Here is a 24,727-nt window from a genome sequence, read left to right on the forward strand (position 1 = left end):
CTATGAAATGACCTATTTTCAATTTTAGTGTTCCTATACTAGCTTGTGCTCAAGGTGTGGGGCCTGGTTAGTTGTAGTACAGGTGTAAAGCCTTTAACAGGAACCATTTTTCTTTTTTCGTTGGGAAATGCGTTACGCATATGTGGGACTCCCCGGGTGTCGCCACCCACTAAAACCCAACGATGTTCTTCCTTGCCGCCCTGTGGCGGGGATACGGGAACGCAATTGCACACAACCGCGTCCCCGCCGGCGGATGACCTTGCGGGCCCAGCGCCCATGGGAGCGCGTCAAGCGCCTCCCCCTCCGCCGAGGGCTGCCCAGAACACTGGGGAGCCCTACGGCACGGGACCTATGTTGTGAAATGAAGACTTTCACTAAATATTTTGGTGTAAGTAAATGCAACTCAACATATATTAAAATACACGCAATCCTTGAATTCTCACAGTCCGTGTTTAATGATATAATTTTAGTTGTAACATCAAACACCAAATTTATTTTTTCGTGAAAAGTAATATAAATTAATATATATCAAAATATTTCTGAAAATACGATCTTAGATATCAATAACGTGTCGTGTATAATGATACATACAAGTTCGATTCCATGCGCCACCAGTGTGTATCCTAGGGTGACCTCCGCATAAACCTGTCTACTTATGGGAAGACGTTTTGTCTAGAGCCACAGCAAACCATATCTGATCCGTATTGCGAATAGGTATAGGTTAAGTTAGTACTTCAGACCAAACCGTGTTTTTTCTCTTTCTGCTATAGCCACCTTGTAGTACTTAATTACAGTACCTCAATAAGTTGTGGGTCCTGATCATGGCGTCGTTATCACCATGGCAGGGTTAGTCAAGAGGTATTTGAGATTTGTCATAACTGTCGTTAGTCCCCATCCTTAGCTCGAAGCATAGCTGTTTTACATAGTTTTCTTGATTACATGCAGGTTAATCGGTGGCAGATTGAACGCTGCCTTCATTGCTAAGGAGGTTGCAGACGTGAAATAATGGCTCCAAATATTATCGAGCTCCAATTAATATGCAAGCCATTCAATACACGCTGGTTAGATCTTTTATGCAAGCGCCGGTAGTGGTATTTTTGAACCTACACAGCCGTAGATGACAGCTCGGCATCGGCAGCATCGGGATCTGCCACATCTTCTCAAGAGAAGATTACCAGTTTCTCAAACACGTTGAATGGTGTAAATTTGTCGAGCTTCCTCATTTTTATAAAGGGAATAACTGCTCTGAACTCTTGAGCACCACCAGTAGTTTTTTTTTTCTGTATTTTGATTACATAAGAGAGAATTACGCACAGGACTGTGAAAAATGGAAAGAGAAAGGGGAGGCCTTTGCCCAGCAGTGGGATCTTGTAGGATAGATTAGATTAGAATAAATAATTGGCAACACCACGGGCACATCCCCTTAATTAAACCAGGTCACAAAGTTTGTAAAAATCCCAAGAGGTATTTGAGCTTCTGAAAGGAGTTAGTTGGCTTACGTAGCCAATAAAAGCACGCATAATGGACCACTTGCGTTTATGCGGAAAACTGAGCCCATTAAAATTACATTACATATGGAACATTCGAGTATTCATTGAGTCAAGTCAGGGGCCTATGGCGGCTCAGTTATAACTCTGACACCAGGGTTGATGGGGTTGGTAATTCACCTCACAATCCACACGATAGAAGAAGAAGAAGATGGGACATTTGCCCATACATGTTGTGCCGACCCCACCTAGAGTGAGATAAGGGCAGGAGGATGATGATGATATAGTGGGAAGTTTGCCCACTTCACAATAGTGGTCCATACGCGAGGATACGCGGAAAGTCCCCCACGTGTGCTTACGTGTAGAGTTTTGCGGAAACGAGCTCATTTAGCTTAACCATAACAGACCATGGTCCATGGTGGTCATGGTCATAGTCTGAGGATAGCCCTGTGTAACCTATAGGTTTGGAGGTGAACCAATGATCTTCATTTTCACTACCCATTCTTATCGTCAACATTGATTCGACTCCGTTTATCGTTCTGTCAATGTTGGGGGCTACCATTAGACCGGAAACTTTGATAATTCGAAATATTGAATTTTACTTTACTTTAGGGGATTTTGATTGTAGAATGAATTGTGATCTTTCAGCAAGAAAGAAGTAACACTTACCGGTTTGTGTGATTTTGGTTTAAAAGTACGTAGGTACATCACCTTTATCTCCAGGCCATACTGCCAGGCTAGCCCGAAACATTCCTAATGACCAGTCTTAATTATGATTCCTCTTACCTTCATTTGTTAGGGGTGGAAATATTATCATAATTGAATTTGTAAGATTTTGACTGCAAAAATGATCCAAAAGTGGTTTTGATCAGGGGCGTAGTGTAGTGGACAAAATATGTTTGTAGTGGGCAGCAGTGGTGGTTTTGACCGGTTATTTATGAGTTTTGAGAGTAAAATCATAACAAAAATATATTATTATCGCCACCTTACACTATATATACGTATATCATCTTTATATGTATTTATTATTAGAAATTCGTAAAAACATGTATCATTTTACACAATAAAACCGAAAAAATAAGTCATGTTAAACCACTTGACACAAATTCGTTATAGTTTATCGTTTGTGTCAATTGATATAAGTTACGTTTCTTTACTTTTTAAAGAAAATAAATAGAATTTTGCCTTTCTACAACATTATGAAATAAACTTTCTTCCAAGACATTTTGTTTTTTGTAGAATAAGACTGTCAAATTAATAATTGAAATATGATATATCAACGATGACTTTTGTATAGTTATGTGTGTAAAAAGGTATAAGTAGACTTGTATGAATTTACACAGTATAAAAGTTGGTGTCAACTGATACATGTAATTTATTTTGATCCTCTACCATTACTGTTTAGGTTCTAAATATAACTAAATATTAGAAAAGAAACCTTCCATCATCACCTATCGACACATCTAACTTCTGTTCCATTATTCCTTATAAGTCGCGAGCTAGATTTTTTTTAACTTTAAACTCGATTTTCTCAAAACTTGAATTTTGGACTTGTATTACTTTTCACCGACGGTACAGAATTAGTGATGAGAAATCTTTAAAAGTAACATAAGATAAGCTCGCGACTGCATCGCAATTGGGGTAGGGAGAGCTACATCCATCGCAAGATGAATTTAAAACCCACACCTCACCGAGCTTTCTGTTAGACCAACGTGATAGGTGGTGAGTTGTGTCGCCGTGCGTAATGGTCGAGGCAACTGTGTTAGTGAAAACAGGGGGGTTAAAATGGCCACATCGAAGCAATTCATCTAAGAAAGCAATATTGCTATTTGACATTTACTTTTATATGCGCATATGTCAAATTGCAACATTGCTTTCTTATATGAATTACTTCGATGTGGCCATTTTAACCCCGCTGCGCTTGAGATAAATTAATAACTCATCAGTGCAAGCCAGTATCGGGCCTCGAACCGGCGCTCCCCGTTTGAGAAGAAAGCCGGCATACCACAAGACCACAGCGGCCATTTTTTTTTTAATAATATCAAGCTTCAGCAACAAGACAGTTATGAATTCCAAAGGGAATTCCAAATGTTAACAACGCATTTCGCGAGTAAACATTCCAATAAAAGGAAAGAAATATTTTTCTCACCTGAAACAAAGGGGCGGAAAAATCGAGCGTTTCCCCTTGGGAATGAAAGCGCCAGACCCCGGGTGTATCCGGGTATAACGTAATATCCGCCCGGGAGAAATGAAGGAGATTTTCGCTTTTTTAAAAGGGAACCTGCTAGCCTGGGTAAAGAAACAACTTAGAATATGTTCACTGTTATGGGCAGATGACGAACAGAAACACGAATTGCAAGTAGTCAATTTGCAACTTGAGTTAACTATACATTTTACGGTCTCTGTGGTCCAGTGGTTGAGCGTTGAACTCACCGAGGTCCCGGGTTCGAATCCCGGCGGGGACATATCACCAAAATCACTTTATGATCCCTAGTTTGGTTCGAACATTACAGGCTGGTCACCTGATTGACCAACAAGTGAGATGATCCGTGCTTCGGGAAGGCACTCCAACTCGTTGGTCCGGGTTACTACTTACTGATGTAAGTAAGTAGTCGTTACATGAGCCATGTCAAGGGCATTTGGCGGCTCAATAATAACCCTGACACCAGGGTTGATGAGGTTGGTAATTCACCTCACAACCCACACGATAGAAGAAGAATACAAGTTTAGATCATATATATTTACGTATCACGTGGTTTCCAAAGTGCGAAAGGCAAACTATCTGCATAACAAATTTCATCAAAATCGGTTCAGTGGTATAAACAACTAGGCACCCTCAGGCCTGTTGTCTTAAATTTAGCACCGGGTGAGAGCCCCCAGGGCTCCCCATTTGTCCGGCCAAAAAGTGAATCTACATTAAGTCACGGCAAAAATAAAAGATGTTAATATGCCACGAAATACGCTCTATTTAAGTATTTAAATCTCACCGTGTGAGTGGGTAATGGTTGGGGTTAAACTCTCGGAAATTTATCTTCCCATGATGAATATAAGAGGGTTATACAATAAGAGGTATATGAATACAATAAAAGGTTGGGTGTATCGAGTTGTCCGACAATAGACGGGTTAAATGAATACTCGTTAAATTATTAATTGCAATAATATAGATAGTAGTTTATTTACATTGAATTTTTAAGTTTTTAAATTTTTATCAACTTTTGGATGTTCTTTTTATGTTTCACTATGAAATGACCTATTTTCAATGTTAGTGTTCCTATACTAGCTTGTGCTCAAGGTGTGGGGCCTGGTTAGTTGTAGTACAGGTGTAAAGCCTTTAACAGGAACCATTTTTCTTTTTTCGTTGGGAAATGCGTTACGCATATGTGGGACTCCCCGGGTGTCGCCACCCACTAAAACCCAACGATGTTCCTCCTTGCCGCCCTGTGGCGGGGATACGGGAACGCAATTGCACACAACCGCGTCCCCGCCGGCGGATGACCTTGCGGGCCCAGCGCCCATGGGAGCGCGTCAAGCGCCTCCCCCTCCGCCGAGGGCTGCCCGGAACACTGGGGAGCCCTACGGCACGGGACCTATGTTGTGGGCGGTGGTCCCCCGACCACGCAGGAACCAGCCTAAGATATACTTAAAATAATATTTAAATCTGTAAAATTTTTGTGGTGAGATTCATAAACATTTTTATTTTTATTTAATAATTCACGTCAAAAAAAAAGGTTTCGACTCGTATTTAGCCGGATTTCAAATAAGTAAACAAAACGTCGTGGTTGTCGTCACGTCGCGGAACACCCACACTTAGCTATTTATATCACAAAAACCGTCAATACGTTACAATATCTGATATGTAAGTCTAACTTTATTAACGCCCATTGTGCTACAAAGTTGATTATTTTCCGTAAAACAAAGAACAGTATAAAACAAAGCATAACTGAAGTGTCATCTACACGTGTTTAACTCGATTGTACTTTGTCAATCAATCAATCAACACATTATCAGTTTGGAAATCTATTTTCACCGTCACATTATAAACTACACTATAAAATCTCCCTAACATTATCCCGTTTCTCATAAAGTTCGCTTACCTTACCTGAAGATTTGTCAGGTCCGGTTTTTTACAGAAGCGACTGCCTATCTGACCTTCCAACCCGCCAAAGGAAAACCAGCCCAATACAGGTTAGGTCACATACCTCCGAAAATGCATTTCTCGCGAATGTCGGTTTCCTCACAATGTTTTTTTCACCACTGAGCACGTGATAATCATTTGTGATCCAAACATGAATTCGAAAACAAATTCGACAATCATTGATTTAGGCTTGTCTGCATTAGAACCTGGGACCTCAAACTTAAAGGCAAGCGTTCTACCAACTGGGCTAGCACGGTTTATTATGTGCACGGATGCTTATAACTTGGAAAAATTAAAAAACTTTGTTTCTGTTTTTCATTCATAGAACTATTGCCAGTACGAATGCATTAGAAACATAAGTACTTAATCTTTTCAAGCGCACTGGATTTTATAAACGCATTACCAGTATATTCCAAGTCGTGGGTTAATCTCGCACTAAGTCGTGACAATGCGAATAGTTCTCGAACATTCTAGATGGTTCTGGAAGCTTCTGAAATTATCGAGTGCACTGCGGGTGAAATTTTAATTAAAATTTTGATAGCTTTGCGAACACTCTCGACATCGCATTTATAGCCGGAGTGAAGTGCTTTGATTAGAGCATTAAGTGGAAATTGAATTATATTTATTTAGGTTATGTGGAAGATTGTGGGGTTCAAGTGATCTAGGTGATATCAAAGTTATACTAAAGGGAAAATCACAAAGAAAAAAAAATCGAAAAGTTTGACTCGGACGGGATTTGAACTCTTGTCAAGCCGGGACAAGCGTATTAACCATTACACCACCAGGTTCTCCTCCTGTCCATGCGAAATTCTTTAGATCTTTGTGTCATTAAGCCGATACTTAATGACACAACGATCAGATCCAGGCTGTTTTAAAGAAAGGCCGGGTCAAGAGTACTGAAAACGGGCGAGCATGAATGAAGTCTTTGATGAGATTGGAGGAGACAAAAGTGGCGTGTCAGGGTCGTAGTAAATGGAATTCCGGAAAAATGCCGTGATCCTGCAAATATTTCCCACTGGGGTAAGCAGAGACTATGGAATTCCATTTGCTTCAATCCTCACACACTTCTCTTGCTTCCTTGACATTCATCAATCGCTTCATACACGCACGCCGATTTAGAGTCGATCGTACTGAACCTTTTCTAAGGACATGTCCAATTTGGTCAATGTACGTCCTAATTAAAACATATAATAACAGGTTCTTACCGCGTTTAAAGTAGGGATATAAGACTCCCGATATTTCGACACTGTTGCAAGTGCAATGATCACGGGATGACTAATGAGATTGGAGTGGAGTAGGTAGATCCATAATTAATTGCGTAAACTTAAAGCAATGTATAATGTACGTCCTTCTTGGTCTTCCTCTGCCAGCCCTACCATAAACTTTCGCTTTATACCGCTTTAGTAATACTATTAACCTTCATCCGCTCTACGTGTCCAAACCAAACTAACATTCCCTTCTTAATCTTAGTCACTGTATCGTCTTTTACAGATCTCGCTCTTATCACACTGTTTCTCACTCTATCGCTACGCAACGACCCCTTAATGCTATGGCGTCTTTGACCAGTGCGTGTTGCCAGTGATGACCTACGGCAGTGAGACGTGGCCGCTTACTATGGGTCTCGTGAGAAGGCTCGGTGTCGCTCAGCGGGCAATGGAGAGAGCTATGCTCGGTATTTCCCTGCTCGATCGAATCAGAAATGAGGAGATCCGCAGGAGAACTAAAGTCACCGACATAGCTCGGAGAATTGCAAAGCTGAAGTGGCAGTGGGCAGGACACATTGCGAGGAGAACCGATGGCCGCTGGGGCGGAAGGGTTCTGAAATGGCGACCACGGGTCGGACGAAGCTTAGTGGGTAGGCCCGCTACAAGGTAGACCAACGATCTGGTGAAGGTCGCGGGAAGCCGCTGGATGCGGGCAGCGCAGGACCAATCGTCGTGGAGATCCTTGGGGGAGGCCTATGCCCAGCAGTGGGCGTCGTACGGCTGATGATGATGAATGCTATGGCGTAATGTGAATTTCCACTTGATAACTCGGAATAATGAGCTGAATCACCCATCTCAGTATTCGTTACGATGTCACTTACACCCCGAAAAAGTACATACAGGTAGCCATACAAGTACTTATGTGTTAGTAACACCGTAACGAATACTGAGGGAGATGATTCAGACAGTGATTCTGAGTTGATATTAAGTGGAATTTGCTGTCGGAAAATTCATGAAAACTTTTGTGTTTTTTTTAATTATTTTCAGTTCCATACTTTTGCGACGGAAAATTCCACTTTATATCAACTCAGATGAGAGAGATGGAGATGTCCTTAGAAAAGGTTTAACACGATCTACTCTGAACCGGCGTGCGTGTATGGAGCGATTGATGAATGTGGAGGAAGCAAGAGAAGTGTGTCAGGATCGAAGCAAATGGAATTCTATAGTATCTGCTTACCCCGGTGGGAAATAGGCGTGAGTTTATGTATGTATCAACTCAGAATCATGGCCAGAATCATCCCTCAAAGTTATCATTACGATGTCACTAACACCCTCTATAGTATCTTGCATACTCGTCGGCTTAAAATAGTTTCGTATTCAATTTGCGGTAAAATAACAGAAACACACAACAATAGTTTAATCAATAACAAGATGTAAATGCAATTTGGGGCAAAACCGAAAGGTTACAACTTGAAAGGTTAAAAATATATATTTACGCTGACACTGCGCTGAATATTAATTTATCCGCTGTTGACGTCATACATAAAACAAAAGGCTCGGTAAAGCGTTATTAAAAAAAAAAAGATCATTTTTTATTAATAGTAAGAGATGGCGTGACGACTTGGACGCTTACCGGAGGGACTGGCCGGAGTACAGTCATGAGCAATATAATGTACCCACTTTAGGACTCTGTCACACTAACATATTTGACATTTATTGAGACTTACAGTTCAATTTGTCAAAAAAGTTAATGTGGCATGGTACCAAAGTGTATACATATTAATGCTCGTGACCGTACGCATAGGACCGCGAAGAATAGAAAGAGGAAGGGGAGGCCTTTGCCCAGCAGTGGCATCTTGTAGGCTAGATTAGATTAGATTTTTTATAGTAAAACATTGTAGATAAACAAAACTCTAAAATACGAGTAAATAATTAATACTATAATTCCGCGATATCCCTATTTCAATGCTCGTTCGCCATTTGTAATAACCGAGGAGACAAATAATACGACGCAGTTCACTGTTCAATGGTTCAATCCGAACTGAGCTACCTACCACAATATTTGTTATTCATACTTTTACTACCCTATATTATTATATAGGTATTACAACGGCCTCCGTAGTCCAGTGGTTGAGCGTTCTGCTCACGATCCGGAGGTCCCGGGATCGAATCCCGGTGGAGACAAATCACAAACATCACTTTGTGATCCCCAGTTTGGTTAGGACATTGCAGGCTGATCACCTGATTGTTCAGAAGTAAGATGATCCATGCTTCGGACGGTTAATAAGACACGACGAATTAATTAAAAACATCATAGAAGGGAAGCTATAAGGAAAAAGAGGAAGGGGAAGACCAAGAGCTTACATGGAACAGATAAAAGAGAAGGCGAACGTCGTGTCTTATAAGGAGGTGAAGGAATTGGTCTTTGATAGACGAGAATGGAGAATGCTACACCGACAAGAACGTGGCTCTTAAATTAGTTATGATTTATTGACTCAAAACATACATCCAAACTTTTAGCAAAAAATACAGAAAACATGTTGGTACGTATAAATACCCTCCCTGCCTCTTATACATACGGTCACGAGCATTAATATGTATACACTTTGGTACCATGTCACATTAACTTTTATGACAAATTGAACTGTAAGTCGTCACTAAATGTCAAATTTGTTAGTGCGATAGAGTCCTAAAGTGGGTACATTATATTGCTCATGACTGTGCATAAACAGCCTATATACGTCCCACTGCTGGGCACAGGCCTCCCCTTGATCAACCGAAGGGGGTATGGAGCATACTCTACCACGCTGCTCCAATGCGGGTTGGTGGAGGTGTTTTTACGGCTAATAGCCGGGACCAACGACTTAACGTGCCCTCCGAAGCACGGAATCATTTTACTTTTTCGGACAATCAGGTGATTCAAGCCTGAAAAGTCCTTACCAAACAAAGGACAGTCTCACAAAGTGATTTCGACAATGTCCCCATCGGAAATCGAACCCGGACCTCCAGATCGTGAGCCTAACGCTCTAACCACTAGACCACGGAGGCCTGCCTCTTATACTAGGTAAGAACCTGTATCATAAGAATCAGTGTTCGGCCGTAAGGTGGTTCTTAAAAGAAACATGATTATATTCAAGTAGTTGATACTGTAGTTAAAGTACAAAGATAAATCCGGTACCAGGGTTTGTACCTGCGCTCCCCGTTTGAGAAACAAGCCGGTAAACCACAGGACCACTGCGACTATTCTCTTTCTGAAATTAAATTTAAATCCGTGAATCAATTTCCCGGTACAAAAGGAGGGCTTGAAATGAAAAGCATTCATCGCTTTTAATAGTGATGTAACGAGGGGTAACGTTTTTCATAGTAACAGCGTAAAATAAAGAATAATACTACGTATAGAACGGTAACCCTCTGCCCCGCGCCAATTTCACCGATCTCACCCCCTCTGGGTCTTACTTTAGTCTTAAATGGCCGAATTACGGCCTCTGTGGTCCAGTAGTTTGAGCGTTGGGCTCACGATCCGAAGGTCCCAGGTTCAAATCTCGATGGGGACATATCACAAACATCACCTTGTGATCCCTAGTTTGGTTAGGACATTACAGGCTGATCACCTGGTTGTCCGAAAGTAAGATGATCCGTGCTTCGGAAGGCACTGCTTTCGGTCTCGGTTACTACTTACTGATGTAAGTAGTCGTTACACGAGTCATGTCAGGGGCCTTTGGCGGTTCAATAGTAACCCTGACACAAGGGTTGATGGGGTTGGTAATCCACCTCACAACCCACAGTAGAGAAGAATAATGGTATAAGTAAGTACAAAAAATATACCTTTTTTTTGCGAAAGAGACGCAAGATATGTCGCTTCCGCATTAAAATCTAATTTTCCTAACTAGTATAAAATCTCAAAAATATGTTTAAAAAAAATGTTTTGTAATATTTTACAGAAAGCTCGATGAAGCGTAGGTACTCAATCCATCTTGCTTACAATACAAGCCTTTGACTAGCGAATTGTAACACAGTCGTGCGAATATTTTATCAAAGCTTTGTTACTTGTAACTAATATAGATAATAAATAAAGAAGTTTTACAAAAAATGCATTTCATTGCTTAAAAACTAGATATTAATTACACTTAAAGTTAGTCAAATAGCCCGCCTCGGAGCTTTTTTTTTTGACTTGACTTGTTGTAGATTTGCCGCAGATGGCATTAACTTTTGAAAAAAATACTTGGCCGGACAAATGGGGAGCGCTGAAGGCTCTCACCCGGTACAACGTTTAAGACAACAGGCCTGAGGGTGCCCAGTTGGGCGCGAACCTCGGCTCAGGGCGGCGTCTGAGAGGAAACCCGCCTCGAAGCATACCCGGCTCAAATGTACCCATCACGCTGGCCGCGTTGGATGGCCAGCGAGATGTGCTGAACCAGGTATGATCCGGAGCGGGGGTCGCGACCACGATCTCGCAGACGTCGCCCTAGTTCTTTAACGAACTTTTTAGCTTCCTCGCACCAAATATAGATAACTAGCTTTTGCCCGCGACTTCGTCCGCGTGGCGTGTTTTAAAAGAGAGATCTTTGTGTGTGTGGGAGTGCATGTCAAATTTCAAGCATCTAACTTATGCAGTTTAGATTTTTCATACAAATGTTTTTCCCGCTAACTCCCGTTCCCGTGGCAATTTTACAATATCCCGTTGCAACTAAGCTTTAAGTTTACTAAGGTACCTGCATGACAAATTTCAAGCGTCTAACTTAAGTGGTTTAGATTTTTCTTACAAAAGGATTTTCCCGTTCCCGTAGGAATTTCGGGAATACCTTTCTTAGTGCACCTCTGCCTAAAAACATGTGTTCCATAAACGACGATGAGTCGAAAGTCAAAATCTGTAATGTCGTAACCAAAGTATCACAAAGTATTTTTACGGGACTTCCGGATCGGGAGCCTAACGCTCAACCACTGGACCGCGGAGGTCGTTACTTATACCTTTAACAAGTCGAAAAGAAGAGAGAGTCGAGTCGAAGTCTGGAGTCGATATTTAGTGTGACTCCAGAGAATACTGTAGGTACATCACTAATAAACAGGGTAGTGGAGTTAAAATGAATAAATCACAGCGCAACGTTGCAATATTAATTGACTTTCATAGTTTGCTATTGCATTTTCTTCCTCTTATTGTTTCCCCGCGGTTGCAATTTAGTAAAGGTTTATTTTCATAAAGAAACAAAATTCGTTAATACAATAAATGGATCAACCAATAAAGTTTTATTAAGGATAAGAAGGGGAAGACCAAGGAGAGCTTGGAACAAATTAAAGAGAAGGCGAACGTCGTGTCTTATTAAGGAGGTGAAGGAATTGGTCTTTGATAGACAAGATTGGAGAATGCTACACCGACAAGAGCGTGGCTCTTAAATTAGTGATGAATATAAAGCGAGGCGTTCTTTTAATAATATTAGGTATTAAAGTTCTCTTAAAGCACATAATAATGAATAATATTACGTATAGAACGGCAAGTCTCCGCTCCCCACCAGCGGCTGAGCTAGGTTTACCTCAACCCCCCTCGGTCGGTACTTTAGTCTTGAATCGGGAAGACTGCGTGCAGACCGTTGTTTTTATCTTTTATCAGTTTTGTTTACAAAAAGGTGTGGAAATGTATTTTAAATGCAAACCAATCAAATGCAAACCTATTTTTAATAAACAAAAAAATATTATTTTAATTGATTTTTGATCTCGTTTGTCAACAGAATGTGGTCGTGGTGGCGCGCTTGGATCGTGCTGGCGTGCGCGAGCGCCGTTCTAGCGCAGCGCATCGACCAAGACGCAGCTGTGAACCCGCGGCAACCGCGCGTGCGCGACCGTGAGCTGAACAAACCCGATGAACCCACCTGCGACCAGCTCAAGGCTATGTGGCGGTGAGTTAATAAACAAAAACGGCCAATGTAGTCTAGTGGTTGAGCATTGGGCTCATAATCGTGAGGTCTCAGGTTCGAACCCGGAACATACCACAACAATCACTTAGAATAGAATAGAATAGAAATAGTTTATTATGAAAGGACGCCACACCCAAAAAAAGACAACAATATCATATCAAATTTCCACTAAAACATTTTTTGTAATTCAAGGCAAGAAGGATGTTAGTCGAAATGATCATAAGGTGGTGGTGGACGTCCTGAGATAAAAGGGCCTCACTCAGCACAAGTCGCGGCGCGAACCACGACGCTGATATTATGTGGACCCTATTGGGTGACGCACGAACATCGCGTTCCATAAACATGTGTTAATAGTGTACATACATTATAATATAATACCAAATTACTTTAATAGAAATAGTGTACATAAACAAATATTATCGCAAAGATGTAGGTATACATAAATACTTAAGGTTACTTTGTGATCTCTGTTATTGTCCGAAAGAAGATCCGTGCTTCAGAAGGCACGTTATATAAGCCGTTAGTCTTGTTTAATACTCTGCTGCGGGTCTTACGATAAGTAAGAAAGAAAGAAAGAAAAAATATTTATTCGATATACTAATGTTTTCACATATCACAATTATGAATGTATGCCGAAACGGTTCCACCTCAGCATAATGACATAGCCTAGACTATGGCGCTGATTTTCAGTTGGAACCGGTAAGGTAATCAGGGAACACATAAACAAAATAAATGGACACGAAGTCCTAAGTACATTTTCTAATTAAGTATATACAGGGTGTTAGTGACATCGTAACGAAAACTTTGAGGGATGATTCAGGCCATCATTCTGAGTTGACATCAAGTGGAATTTTCCGTCGCAAAAGTATGGAACGGAACTTATTTAAAAAAACATAAAAATTTTCATGAATTTTCCGATAGGAAATTCCACTTAATATCAACTCAGAATCACGGTCTGAATCATCCCCCTCAGCATTCGTTACGGTGTCACTAACACCCATACCTACGTGTATGGCTAACTGTATGTACTGGTTCGGTGTGTAAGTGACATCGTAACGAATACTGAGAGGGATGATTCAGCTCATTATTCTGAGTTAATATCATCCAAATTTTCCATCGCAAAAGTATAAAATTGAAAATATTAAAAAAAAACATGAATTTTGCGACGGAAAATTTCACTTGATATTAACTCAGAATCATGGTCTGAATCATCCCTTTTAGTATTCGTTACGATGTCATTAACACCCTGTATAGACAGCTATAAGCTATCGACTTTCAAACTCAATAGCTGTTTGTGAATGAACTGTCAGATGGCATTATCGTCAGAGCAGCAATTATGTAAATGATACCCGGGATGGGTCGTCTTCGTACCCGAGATGATCTTACAAAATGGACCCGAATATTATCGATAGGTAAGAGATGCTTTAGATCGAGGGGACGGAAATTACTTTTTTTAAATCATCATCATCATCGTCATCAGCCCATTAACCGAAAAGGAAAGGGACGGGTAATCGACAAGCATAAAATTTATGGAACACACGTCAATTTTAAACACAAATCTAAAACAACCGTCTAAAAATAAACGGTAAACGCGCTCGGTCTGCGATTGTTGAAGTTAAGCAACTTTCGCAAACGCCGGTCATAGGATGGATGACCACAAAAAAAGTTTTCATCTCGAGCTCCTCCGTGCTTCGGAAGGCACGTTTAGCCGTTGGTCCCGGCTGCATTAGCAGTCGTTAATAACCATCAATCCGCACTGGGCCCGCGTGATGGTTTAAGGCCCGATCTCCCTATCCATCCATAGGGAAGGCCCGTGCCCTAGCAGTGGGGACGTTTATGGGCTGATGATGATGACCTACAAAAACATAAATTGTATAATTATGACAACTAATGGTTGATAATTTCACCACTGTTTATAAATAATTCGCTGGGCTCAGTGACTCAAGTTTTGCTCTTTGATTGTACATTGACCAAATTGGAGATGTCCATAGAAAAGGTTCAGTGCGATCTACTCTGAACCAGCGCGCTTCTTCTTATCTTAAATAATTGTATACGCTTTTCCTTCCTGCATATCATCACCTTCTAGTCTTCTGTTCTTCCTCTCCTATCGTGTGGGTTGTAAGGTGAATTACCAACCTCATCAACCCTGGTGTCAGGGTTACTATTGAGCCGCCAAAGGCCCACATGACATGGCTCATGTAACAAATACTTACTTACATCAGTAAGTAGTAACCGGGACCAACAGCTTAACGCGCCGAACCACGGATCATCTTAATTTCGGACAATCAGGTGACCAGCCTGTAATGTTCTAAACAAACTAGGGATCACAAAGTGATTTTTTTCAAATCCCCACCGGGATTTGAACCCGGGACCTCCGGATCGTGAGCCCTACGGTCAAACTACTGGACCACAGAGGCCGTTAATATACTTTATTGGTCCCGATTACTATTTACAGATGTAAGTACGTATTATATTACAATATTACATTTAATAAAAACGATGTCTTGGTTAATTGTTTTTCTGGCCGCTACAACATTTTGAATTCGTTTCACGACGGTAATTATGTAAAGTGGAAGGGAGTTAGCCTGAGAATATTTATTACAAAAATGTTATTTTAAAAGAATAAATTTAGGAAATAGATAACTTATAGATGTTTTTTTTATATAACCACACTAGGGATTAGTTTGTTTAGAACATCAGAGGCTGATCACTTGAAGAGCATCACACGAATATCTCTCTTAGACCAACGTGGTAGGTGGTGAAACGTATCGCCGTCTATAATGGTAGAACCGACTGTGATTCGGAGGTTTTAAATTACTCAGTTGTATACCAATATTTTATGCTTATTTTTTTAAAAGAACGTCTAGGGCCCTGTGCCGAGGTTTTTCTTGCAGCTTCGGCTATACAGGTTGTGAGAAGCTGCAGTAGTTTTAGGCGGATGAGACGTTCGTTATGTAAAAATTGACGATTCAAAGTGTAACTATGTTACCTACTGAATAAAGATATTTTTGAATTTGTGTTAGTGAAACCAAACACGAAACAAATATTTTGCTTCTATGCTGTTCTGGGAGCAAATAAAAAACATAGAATACGTTCAGCTGCTTGTCTTCCCGGGCATGTCGTAAAAACCGACAGTGGGATTGCGTCCTCTAACATGATGGACTAATGTTATGGGCGATAGGCTGATCCCTTATCACCATAAGGTTCATCATATCCATCTTAGAACTTCGTATCAACAGTGGCTGCAAGTTGTCTTTGATTACTTGTGGCTATGCCCACCCCATTTGGGATTTCGGGCGTGAGTTTATGTATGTATGTATGTTAGTGAAAACTGCACTTAAGATAAATGAATAACTCATTGGTGCAAGTCCGGTACCGGAGTTCGAACCGGTGTTCCCCGATTGAGAAGCCGCTTCGCTAAACGCTCTTATACATTGCCTTATGTTTGATTTCACCGCTCCACGCCCGCGCATTCCCATAACCAAGGCCTGACGCCCGCCGTCTGTTACAGAAACTAATTAATGTGATTAATTCTCCAAAATGGACTATGGTTTACTCGTAGATTTACTGTTATTATTTTATATATTAGTTGTTTAAGACTTGCGTAACTTTTGGAATTGGATTTTCTAAATGACTAAAAGTTAATTAAAGCTTATAACCGTCAGGAATATTTATACAGGCTTTTCAAACGGGGGGGGGGGGGGAGGGGGAGAGACCAGGGGCCTTAAAACTTACAATTGTAACTTACAATGACAATTTGATGTACATTGCGGAGTTTGTGATCACAAATGTTTTGCAGTTTCATATTAGCTACGTAATGAACACCAAATTGTCGTTGTAATTTACAATTGTAAGTTTTGTTAAACATGTCCCAGACTTACACCAATGAGTTACTAATTTATCTTAAGTGCAGTTTTCACTAACACAGTTGGCTCGACCATTATATACGGCGATACGGCTCACCACCTATCACGTTGGTTTCACAGAAAGCTCCGTGAGGTGTGGGTACTTAGTTCATTTTGCGATGGATGTACCTCTGACGAGGAGCTCGGTGGCGCAGCGGTTAACGCGCTCGGTCTGCGATTGTTAAAGTAAAGCAACTTTCGCAGAGGCCGGACAAAAAAAAAGTTTCATCTCGAGCTCCTCCGTGCTTCGGAAGGCACGTTAAGCCGTTGGTCCCGGCTGCATTAGCAGTCGTTAATAACCATCAATCCGCACTGGGTCCGCGTGATGGTTTAAGGCCCGATCTCCGTATCCATCCATAGGGAAGGCCCGTGCCCCAGCAGTGGTGACGTTAATGGGCTGATGATGATGATGATATGATGTACCTCTGACTACTCTCTGATATATTCGGAACTTATGTTATGTTGGGACAGAGATGGTTTCGTTCGAACGCTTGCCTCTCACTTTGAGGTCGCAGGTTCACATCCAGCACAGGCCTAAACCAATGATTGTCGAATTTGTTTTCGTATTCATGGTGAAGGAAAACATCGTGCAGAAACCGACTTTCCCGCAAATGCATTTTCGGAGGTATGTGACCTAACCTGTATTGGGCTGGTTTTCCTTCGCGGGTTCAAAGGTCGGACAGGCAGTCGTTTATGTATAAAACCGGACCTGTCAAATCTGTGAAAAACGGGATAATGCTAGGGAGATCAGACAGACCTACACTTCGCTTCGTTCTTTGGTTTTCATTATCTTCTGAAGGTTTTGCCTACTCGGATAATGACAGTAAGCACGCGTTTGTGTTATACTAAATTGAACAATGTAAGACGTCACACAGTGAATGTCGCTATAATATTAATTAGTACGCAACAATGCTTTGTAAAGCATAACTTTGGCAAGCCTGTGTTATTCAAAGCACGTGGTACGTGGAATGTCACTTTACGCCGACAGATATGCTGTTAACTCAACGGCATTGTTAGGGTTGAACCACACTTACGGTACTTATCATATCACTACATAGTATAAAACTAAGTCGCTTTTTCTATCCCTATGTACGCTTAAATCTTTAAAACTACGCAACGGATTTTGATGCGGTTTTTTAATAGATAGTGATTCAAGATTTTATATATATTCAGTTCATGATTTTATTGGTGATAGAGATTGTGGTAGACTAAAACGTGATTCACGACTCCCTTGCAATGTTATACGGTATTTTTTTTTATTTTACTTTTGTTTTCCTTTCACGTTTGATGGTAATATTGTGACCTACAATTGTAAAATTACTTATGACTACTTATTGTGTGGCATTTTTATCTTATATTCTTTTAAATTTTTATTATGTTAAGTTCATTTATTTTTTGATTGCTTGTTAAACTTATTTTTTACAATTATATTTCAGTATTTCGAACACAATTCTTGTAATTGTTATGCGAATAAATACTCATACTCAAGAGGAAGATTTATATGTATAATAACATCGATTGAATAGTGGAGAAATACAATTATTTTTGAGGTTTTTAATGTGATGTCGTAAATAATTTTTTCCTGAGCATTGCACCCGAGCGAAGCGCTAGTGTTACTAATATTATAAATGTGAAAGTTTGTGAGTATGGATGTTTGTTACTCTTTCACGCAAAAACTACTGAATGGAATTTAATGATTCCCTCAATCAGCGCTTATCACTATCGACCCACTAGGGTCGATTAATTCTTTCAAATGTTTTTCCTCTCAGACGACGCCCTGAGCCGAGGTTCGCGCCCAACTGGGCACCTTCAGGCCTGTTGTCTTAAATGTTGTACCGGGTGAGAGCCTTCAGCGCTCCCCATTTGTCCGGCCAAGTAGTGAATGCCATCTGCGGCAAATCTACAATAAGGCATGTCAAAAAAAAAGATTTTAATAAAACTTTGCAATAATAGTAGCTTATGCATCAGACAGGGTTTTTTTTAACAATTTAAAAAAATAACGGAATTTCTAACCGAAATCAGAAACCGAAATCCACGCGGACGAAGTCGCGGGCAGCCGCTAGTCATTCATATTATAATGATTTTTGTGTGTGTTTGCAGCTCTATGTTGTTGTTTTTTTTTTTTTTTTTTTTCACTAATTGCAAAGGGTACGGCAATGCGGGCGTTATCCTTCACAAAATATTTTAACAAATATTATTTTTAACATATTTACCTTTAAATGGTTCCAGTCTAAAATTTGTTTTTGACTCCTAGAATTAAAAAATAAAATAAAATACAATTCGTTGAGTATCACTGCGGTGCCTCCGTGGTCCAGTGGTTGAGCGTTGGGCTCACGATCCGAAGGTCCTGGTTTCGAACCTTTTGGGACATATCACAAAAATCACTTTGTGATCCCTAGTTTGGTTAGGGCATTACAGGCTGATCACCTGATTGTCCGAGAATAAGATCCGTGCTTCGGAAGGCACGTTAAGCCGTTGGTCCCGGTTACTACTTATCTACTGGTGTAATAACGTAGTCGTTACATGAGCCATGTCAGGGGCCTTTGGCCGCTCGATATTAACCCTGACACCAGGGTTGATGAGGTTGGTAATCCACCTCACAACCCACACGATAGGGGAAGACTGTGGTGCGTCGCCGCGCTTTAAAGTTTGTAAAAGTGTAAATATGTAAATTGTAAATGAAAAAAAACCCTTAAATGTGTAAAATGCTTTGGCAGTTAGTATGATGCGTGTCACCTTGTAAAAGCTGAGTATAAATACGACTTTATAAAGTATTTTGTATTTGTATAATGTAAAAAAAAAACTTAAAAAAAAACTAGTATGTTAGGTATTAAGTACCCATTACAGAGATCAAAGTGTAACGTTGTTAATGGAAACCGAGATAACAGTACATGGTTCTATAAAGGAAACAGGAATCGATTTATTCTTCGTTGGTCCCGAAGATTTAACCAAATTCCAACAACATATTGTGGTTATGGTTCCTAATTAGTTGTTTTAAGCTGTTACTAGTGATTGCTACTTACTAATAAAGCTATCTATTATGGTCGAAACAATATTAAATACGACAATTAGGATAGTTATTACAGTTAAAACATCATAGAAGGAAAGCTAGAAGGAAAGAGAGGAAGGGGAAGACCAAGAAGAGCTTACATGGAACAAATTAAAGATAAGGTTAACGTCGTGTCTTATAGGGAAGTCAAGGAATTGGCCTTTGATAGACTGGAATGAAAAAAGCTACACCGACAAGAGCGTGGCTCTTAAATTGATGATGATTTATTGACTCAAAACATACATTCAAACTTTTAGCAAAAAAATACAGAAAAAATGTTGGTACGTATTACAATAAAATACCCTCCCTGGCTCTTATACATACATAAACAGCCTATACACGTCCTACTGCTGGGCACAGGCCTCCCCTCAATCAACCGAAGGGGGTATGGAGCATACTCCACCACGCTGCTCCAATGAGGATATTTATACAAAATGAATGTCATTTTAAAGTACTTACCTATAAGCACACCCCGGACACTTCATACAAACAACCTCGTATTACACAGACACTACACATTGACGTTATCGTACACACGCAACTGTGTGTGTGACGTCTGAGGGCTGCCAATTACAATACCTAATACCTAATTTAACCGTTATTATTTACCTTCACGATTCAAATCTAAACTGTGTTCGAGGGGGGTGAGGTAAACCTACCTCAGACGCTGGTGGGGGGCGGAGAGTTGCCATTCTATACGTAGAATTATTCCTTATTCTATGCTATAAGGCTTTTCTTTCTAAATATTCATGTTCCAAATTCAAGTTTAAAATTTAAAAAGGTCACATCTAAGTAATTCATCTAAAAAAGCAATATTGCAATTTGATATTTGCTTACATAAAAGTATGTGCGCAATGCAAACAAATGGTAAACGGCAATATTGCTTTTTTTTAGATGAATTGCTTTGATGTGACCTTTTTAACGCCCCAGATATTACGTTGAACAAAGTCCTCAAACTATTAGCCTAATCCTAAAAATACATATTCATTTTATAAAATTATTAAATTCTTACTCTTGTACATAAATAATTAATAATAAATGTAGGGAATGTAAATGATTTTGAATTTATTTTTAAGTAAATAAATAAATCTCAAAAAATAGGTATTTTTTTTAAATAAAATTTTAAAATAAATAAATCTAAAAATCTTTTTTCCTTTTTTTCACTTTTATATTAGGTACTGGATACTTAGTAACATAAAATTAGCGCTTTTATTCAATTCTCTCGATAACAAAGCAAAATATTAATTCAAATTGCTTTCAATAAAATCTTCAAAGTATACTTAGGGAAACAAATTATTTCAGATACCTACACGTGAAGGTTGTCGGTCATTGACCTGTTGTGGTGAAAAATGAAACGATATTTGCTGAGATACTTGAATAAAGATTTTGTGATGAAAATTGAAGACTGCTGAGCAAATATAAAGAACGTGTACATCGTTCATAGACTGACGGCACACACCAGACACTTCGTACAAAACACCTCGTTTTTCACAGACACCACACTACTATCCAAATATAAAAAAAATATGAAATACTATCCAAATACTACACTTTGTTTAGAAAGTCCTCATAACATGTGCATAAAAGTATACAATAAGATATCTGATAAATTTAAAAACGGACCCACTACAGTTATGACTTTTAAATTACGCGAATGGCTAATTACTAATAGCTTTTATGTGTTTTAGTTAGCTTTTATATAGATATGCTAGAGATGCTGTAACACTGCCTTATACCATATTGTGACTCTGTAAGTACCTACCTATCCTAAGCAAATAAATGATTCCTGATTTCACACATTGACGTTATCGTACACGAGCATCTGTGTGTGACGTCTGACGCCATACGATTGAAGACTAAAGTAAGACCGAAGGGGTGAGGTAAACCTAGCTCAACCGCTGGTGGGGAGCGGAGAGTTGCCCTTCTATACGCAGTAGTGTTATTTCTTATTTTTTGCCGACGGTTTTATGAAAAATACATCATATAGCTGGATTTTTTTATATATATATACATACACACAGGGTGTTAGTGACATCGTAACGAAAACTTATTTAACTGATTTGAATTACGTTGCTACCTATGTATATTTATTTCAAGCATGATAGTAATGGGTGGAAGATGTGTTTTGTCTGGGTGTAAAAACAAGGGTCATTCTGTACCGAAAAACAAAGATAAAAGATGCATAATGTCTGTCTTCTTATCGTGTGGGTTGTGAGGTGGAATACCAGCTTCATCAACCCTGGTGTCAGGGTTATGATTGAGCCGCCAAAGGCCCCTGTGATGGCTCATGTAACGGTTATGCCTCATTAAAGTGCCTTCAGAAGCACAGATCATCTTACTCTCGGACAATCAGCCTGTAATATCCTAACCAAACTAGGGATCACAAAGGGATTTTTGTGATATGTCCCCACCGGGATTTGAACCCGGGGCCTCCGGATCGTGAGTCCAACGCTCAACCACTGGACCACAGAGTCCGTTATAATGTCTGTTATTAAATTCTTGAAATTAGAAGGTTAAACGAAGGTACGGCAATGCAGGACGCAAGGGGCAAGTCACAGGGACTGTAACCTGGAACCTGACAGAGAGCAGCAGTAACTGTCAATACTATTCAGAGGCGGAGGACAGGAGTCCTAGTATGGCTTTGTAATAGACTACTCTGGGCGCCATCCCACTTGCGTCAGACAGAGTACTGCGGGGCGGAAGGCAAGAGGGAAACCACTGCCCTATTTTTTCCTAAAAAAGTAGCATGGAAAATGCTGCACCGACAAGAGCGTGACTCTTAAATTGATGAGTAAACGAAGGTACGTTGTACAGCGCCATCTCCCGCATTGCAGTTCGCACTCTTAGTTTATTGTTCTTTTTTTATCGCCCGTCTGAGCAGAACAAAATCATTTTTAATGTTTCTCTTAGAGGATGAAATAAAACGTAATTATTATACAATCAAGACAAAAGATGCAAACTAGAGAACTTTATTATTCTTCTTCTCATTTTGCCAACTTCGCGTTTTACTGTACACTTTTTCACTTTTTTAGGGATCCGTGGGACCCTGTTACTAAGCCTACGCTACGCTGTCTGTGTCTGTTCGACCTGTAAAGGTGAGCCCACAGCGGGCCATAGCCTAGTTCCTATCCTTTACCTAGATGGCGTACAGTCATGAGCAATATAATGTACCCACTTTAGGACTCTGTCGCACTAACATATTTGACATTTAGTGAGACTTACAGTGCAATTTGTCAAAAAAGTTAATCTGACATGGTACCAAAGTGTATACATATTAATGCTCGTGACCGTACCCAGTGGTGGAATTATCTCTTTGTTAGTTTTCATAAAATAAAAATTAAAAAAATATTACTATTATTAAAAACTATTTTTTAAAATTATTATTATTATTTTGTTTTATTACTAAAAAAGCAAAAATCATTGATGAGGTTGGTAATCCGCCGCATAACCCAAACGATAGAAGAACAGCAAAGTCGGAACCCTTAGTGCCCGCGTCTGACGCGCACTTTGCTCTATTTACTTTGTTCGGAACTCATACAAAATTCCGCTTAGGGAAACTTATTGCGTCATGTCTGAAGTCATAAGCAAAAAACTTGAAAAGTTTGAGTACTTACTCGTACTTTTAGCAAAGTTTCAACACTTTTAGTTAAGTATTATAATACTTTGCAAAATTTCACTTTACTGGCTGTTTTTGTATTAAATCAATTTATTTGTTTTAAAACTCATTCTGTTTAACACTGCTTTGATGTCGACATCGGTTCGCCAGAATACTTACTTTGATTTTGAAATAAGTAAAACGTAACATAAGCACACGACTATATCCAAATGGGGTAGTCAGATGTACATCCATCATAAGATGAACTAAGTACCCACATCTCACCGAGCTTTCTGTTAGACCAATGTGATAGGCGGTAAGCGATATCGCCGTCTGTAACAGTCAAGCCAACTGTGTTAGTGACAACTGTACTGAAGATAAATTAAGACAAGTCCAGTACCTACAGGTGCTCGAAACCGTTTGAGAAGCAACTGTTAAGAGTGAGTTTAAGTAAGTAATTTGAATGAGGTTTTGGAGGACGATGGAATAATGAATCGATGAGCCGTGGTACCAAAATTAGAACTTTTTTAAATACAATATTAATATATTTTTATATAGAGGTACATAGAATTATAATTATAATTTATTTAAATGTGGTTTGTAGGTTTAGGTTAATATTGTGTCTATATTAGTATAAGTAATTTCTAAATAATTTGCACGCGTATGTATGTCTATCTATATAATATTATACGTTGAAAGTCTCTCTTGTCACGTAGGTCAGCTGGAAGAAATCTCTTTGTTTAGAGATAAGCTTGCCTGTACTATCTGTTTTCTTTGTATGTTTCTTGTGTCTGTTTCATTGTGTACAAATAAATAAATAAATAATAGAAAAAGTTTTACAATTCCCGATTCCAGCAGACACCTATAATTTTATTTTAATTTATACCCGTCATTTTCTTATCCGCCGAAAAGGAAAGCGACGGATATATGACAACTGCTATTTTTTAAATGAATGAATGAATAATCCGGGCGAATAAGATAGGCATCTCACACTTCACTTCACTTTTTAAAGTTTATGGCTGCATCGTTTAGAAACGATGATTCTGCCAACGTCAAGGTACCGAAGAAAAAAAAACAGTAAAAAGAAAAAAAAAACAATTAAATAAAAATAGTCGGTAGGTACATTTAAATTATATTGAAGACTGTTCGGTGGGAAGTCCAATGATGTAGTCCAGAAGTTCCCTAAAAATAAAGACAACACTATTGGTAATTAACTTCACAGACATATAGGTTAGAAACACACGTAGTATTATAAGCCCGCCACCATTTTTCGTTCGCAAGTTTTGTTTTTTTTTTTTTAGTTTTGGACCAATTATATATACATACTTATACTTATATTACACATGGACTTGCACATACATTAGCATACAATATTTACAATTTTAGATTATTCCGTTTAATAAACGTACAAAGGATATTAATGAAGGGGGTAGAAACTAAAG

General features: G+C 39.5%; 1 protein-coding gene across 2 annotated transcripts in view; it reads left to right on the plus strand.

Annotated features, from left to right (window-relative positions):
• The window catches only part of LOC126377897 (uncharacterized), a 119,880-nt gene that overhangs the window by 62,924 nt on the left and 32,229 nt on the right, over positions 1 to 24,727 (plus strand). For both annotated transcript variants that reach the window (XM_050025949.1, XM_050025950.1), the window contains one exon: positions 12,551 to 12,718. In XM_050025949.1, the coding sequence (XP_049881906.1) occupies positions 12,551 to 12,718 (168 nt within the window). The remainder of the gene's footprint in view (positions 1 to 12,550; positions 12,719 to 24,727) is intronic.

This window comes from Pectinophora gossypiella, chromosome 24 (assembly GCF_024362695.1).
Source record: "Pectinophora gossypiella chromosome 24, ilPecGoss1.1, whole genome shotgun sequence".
NCBI classification, from domain to species: Eukaryota; Metazoa; Arthropoda; class Insecta; order Lepidoptera; family Gelechiidae; genus Pectinophora; species Pectinophora gossypiella.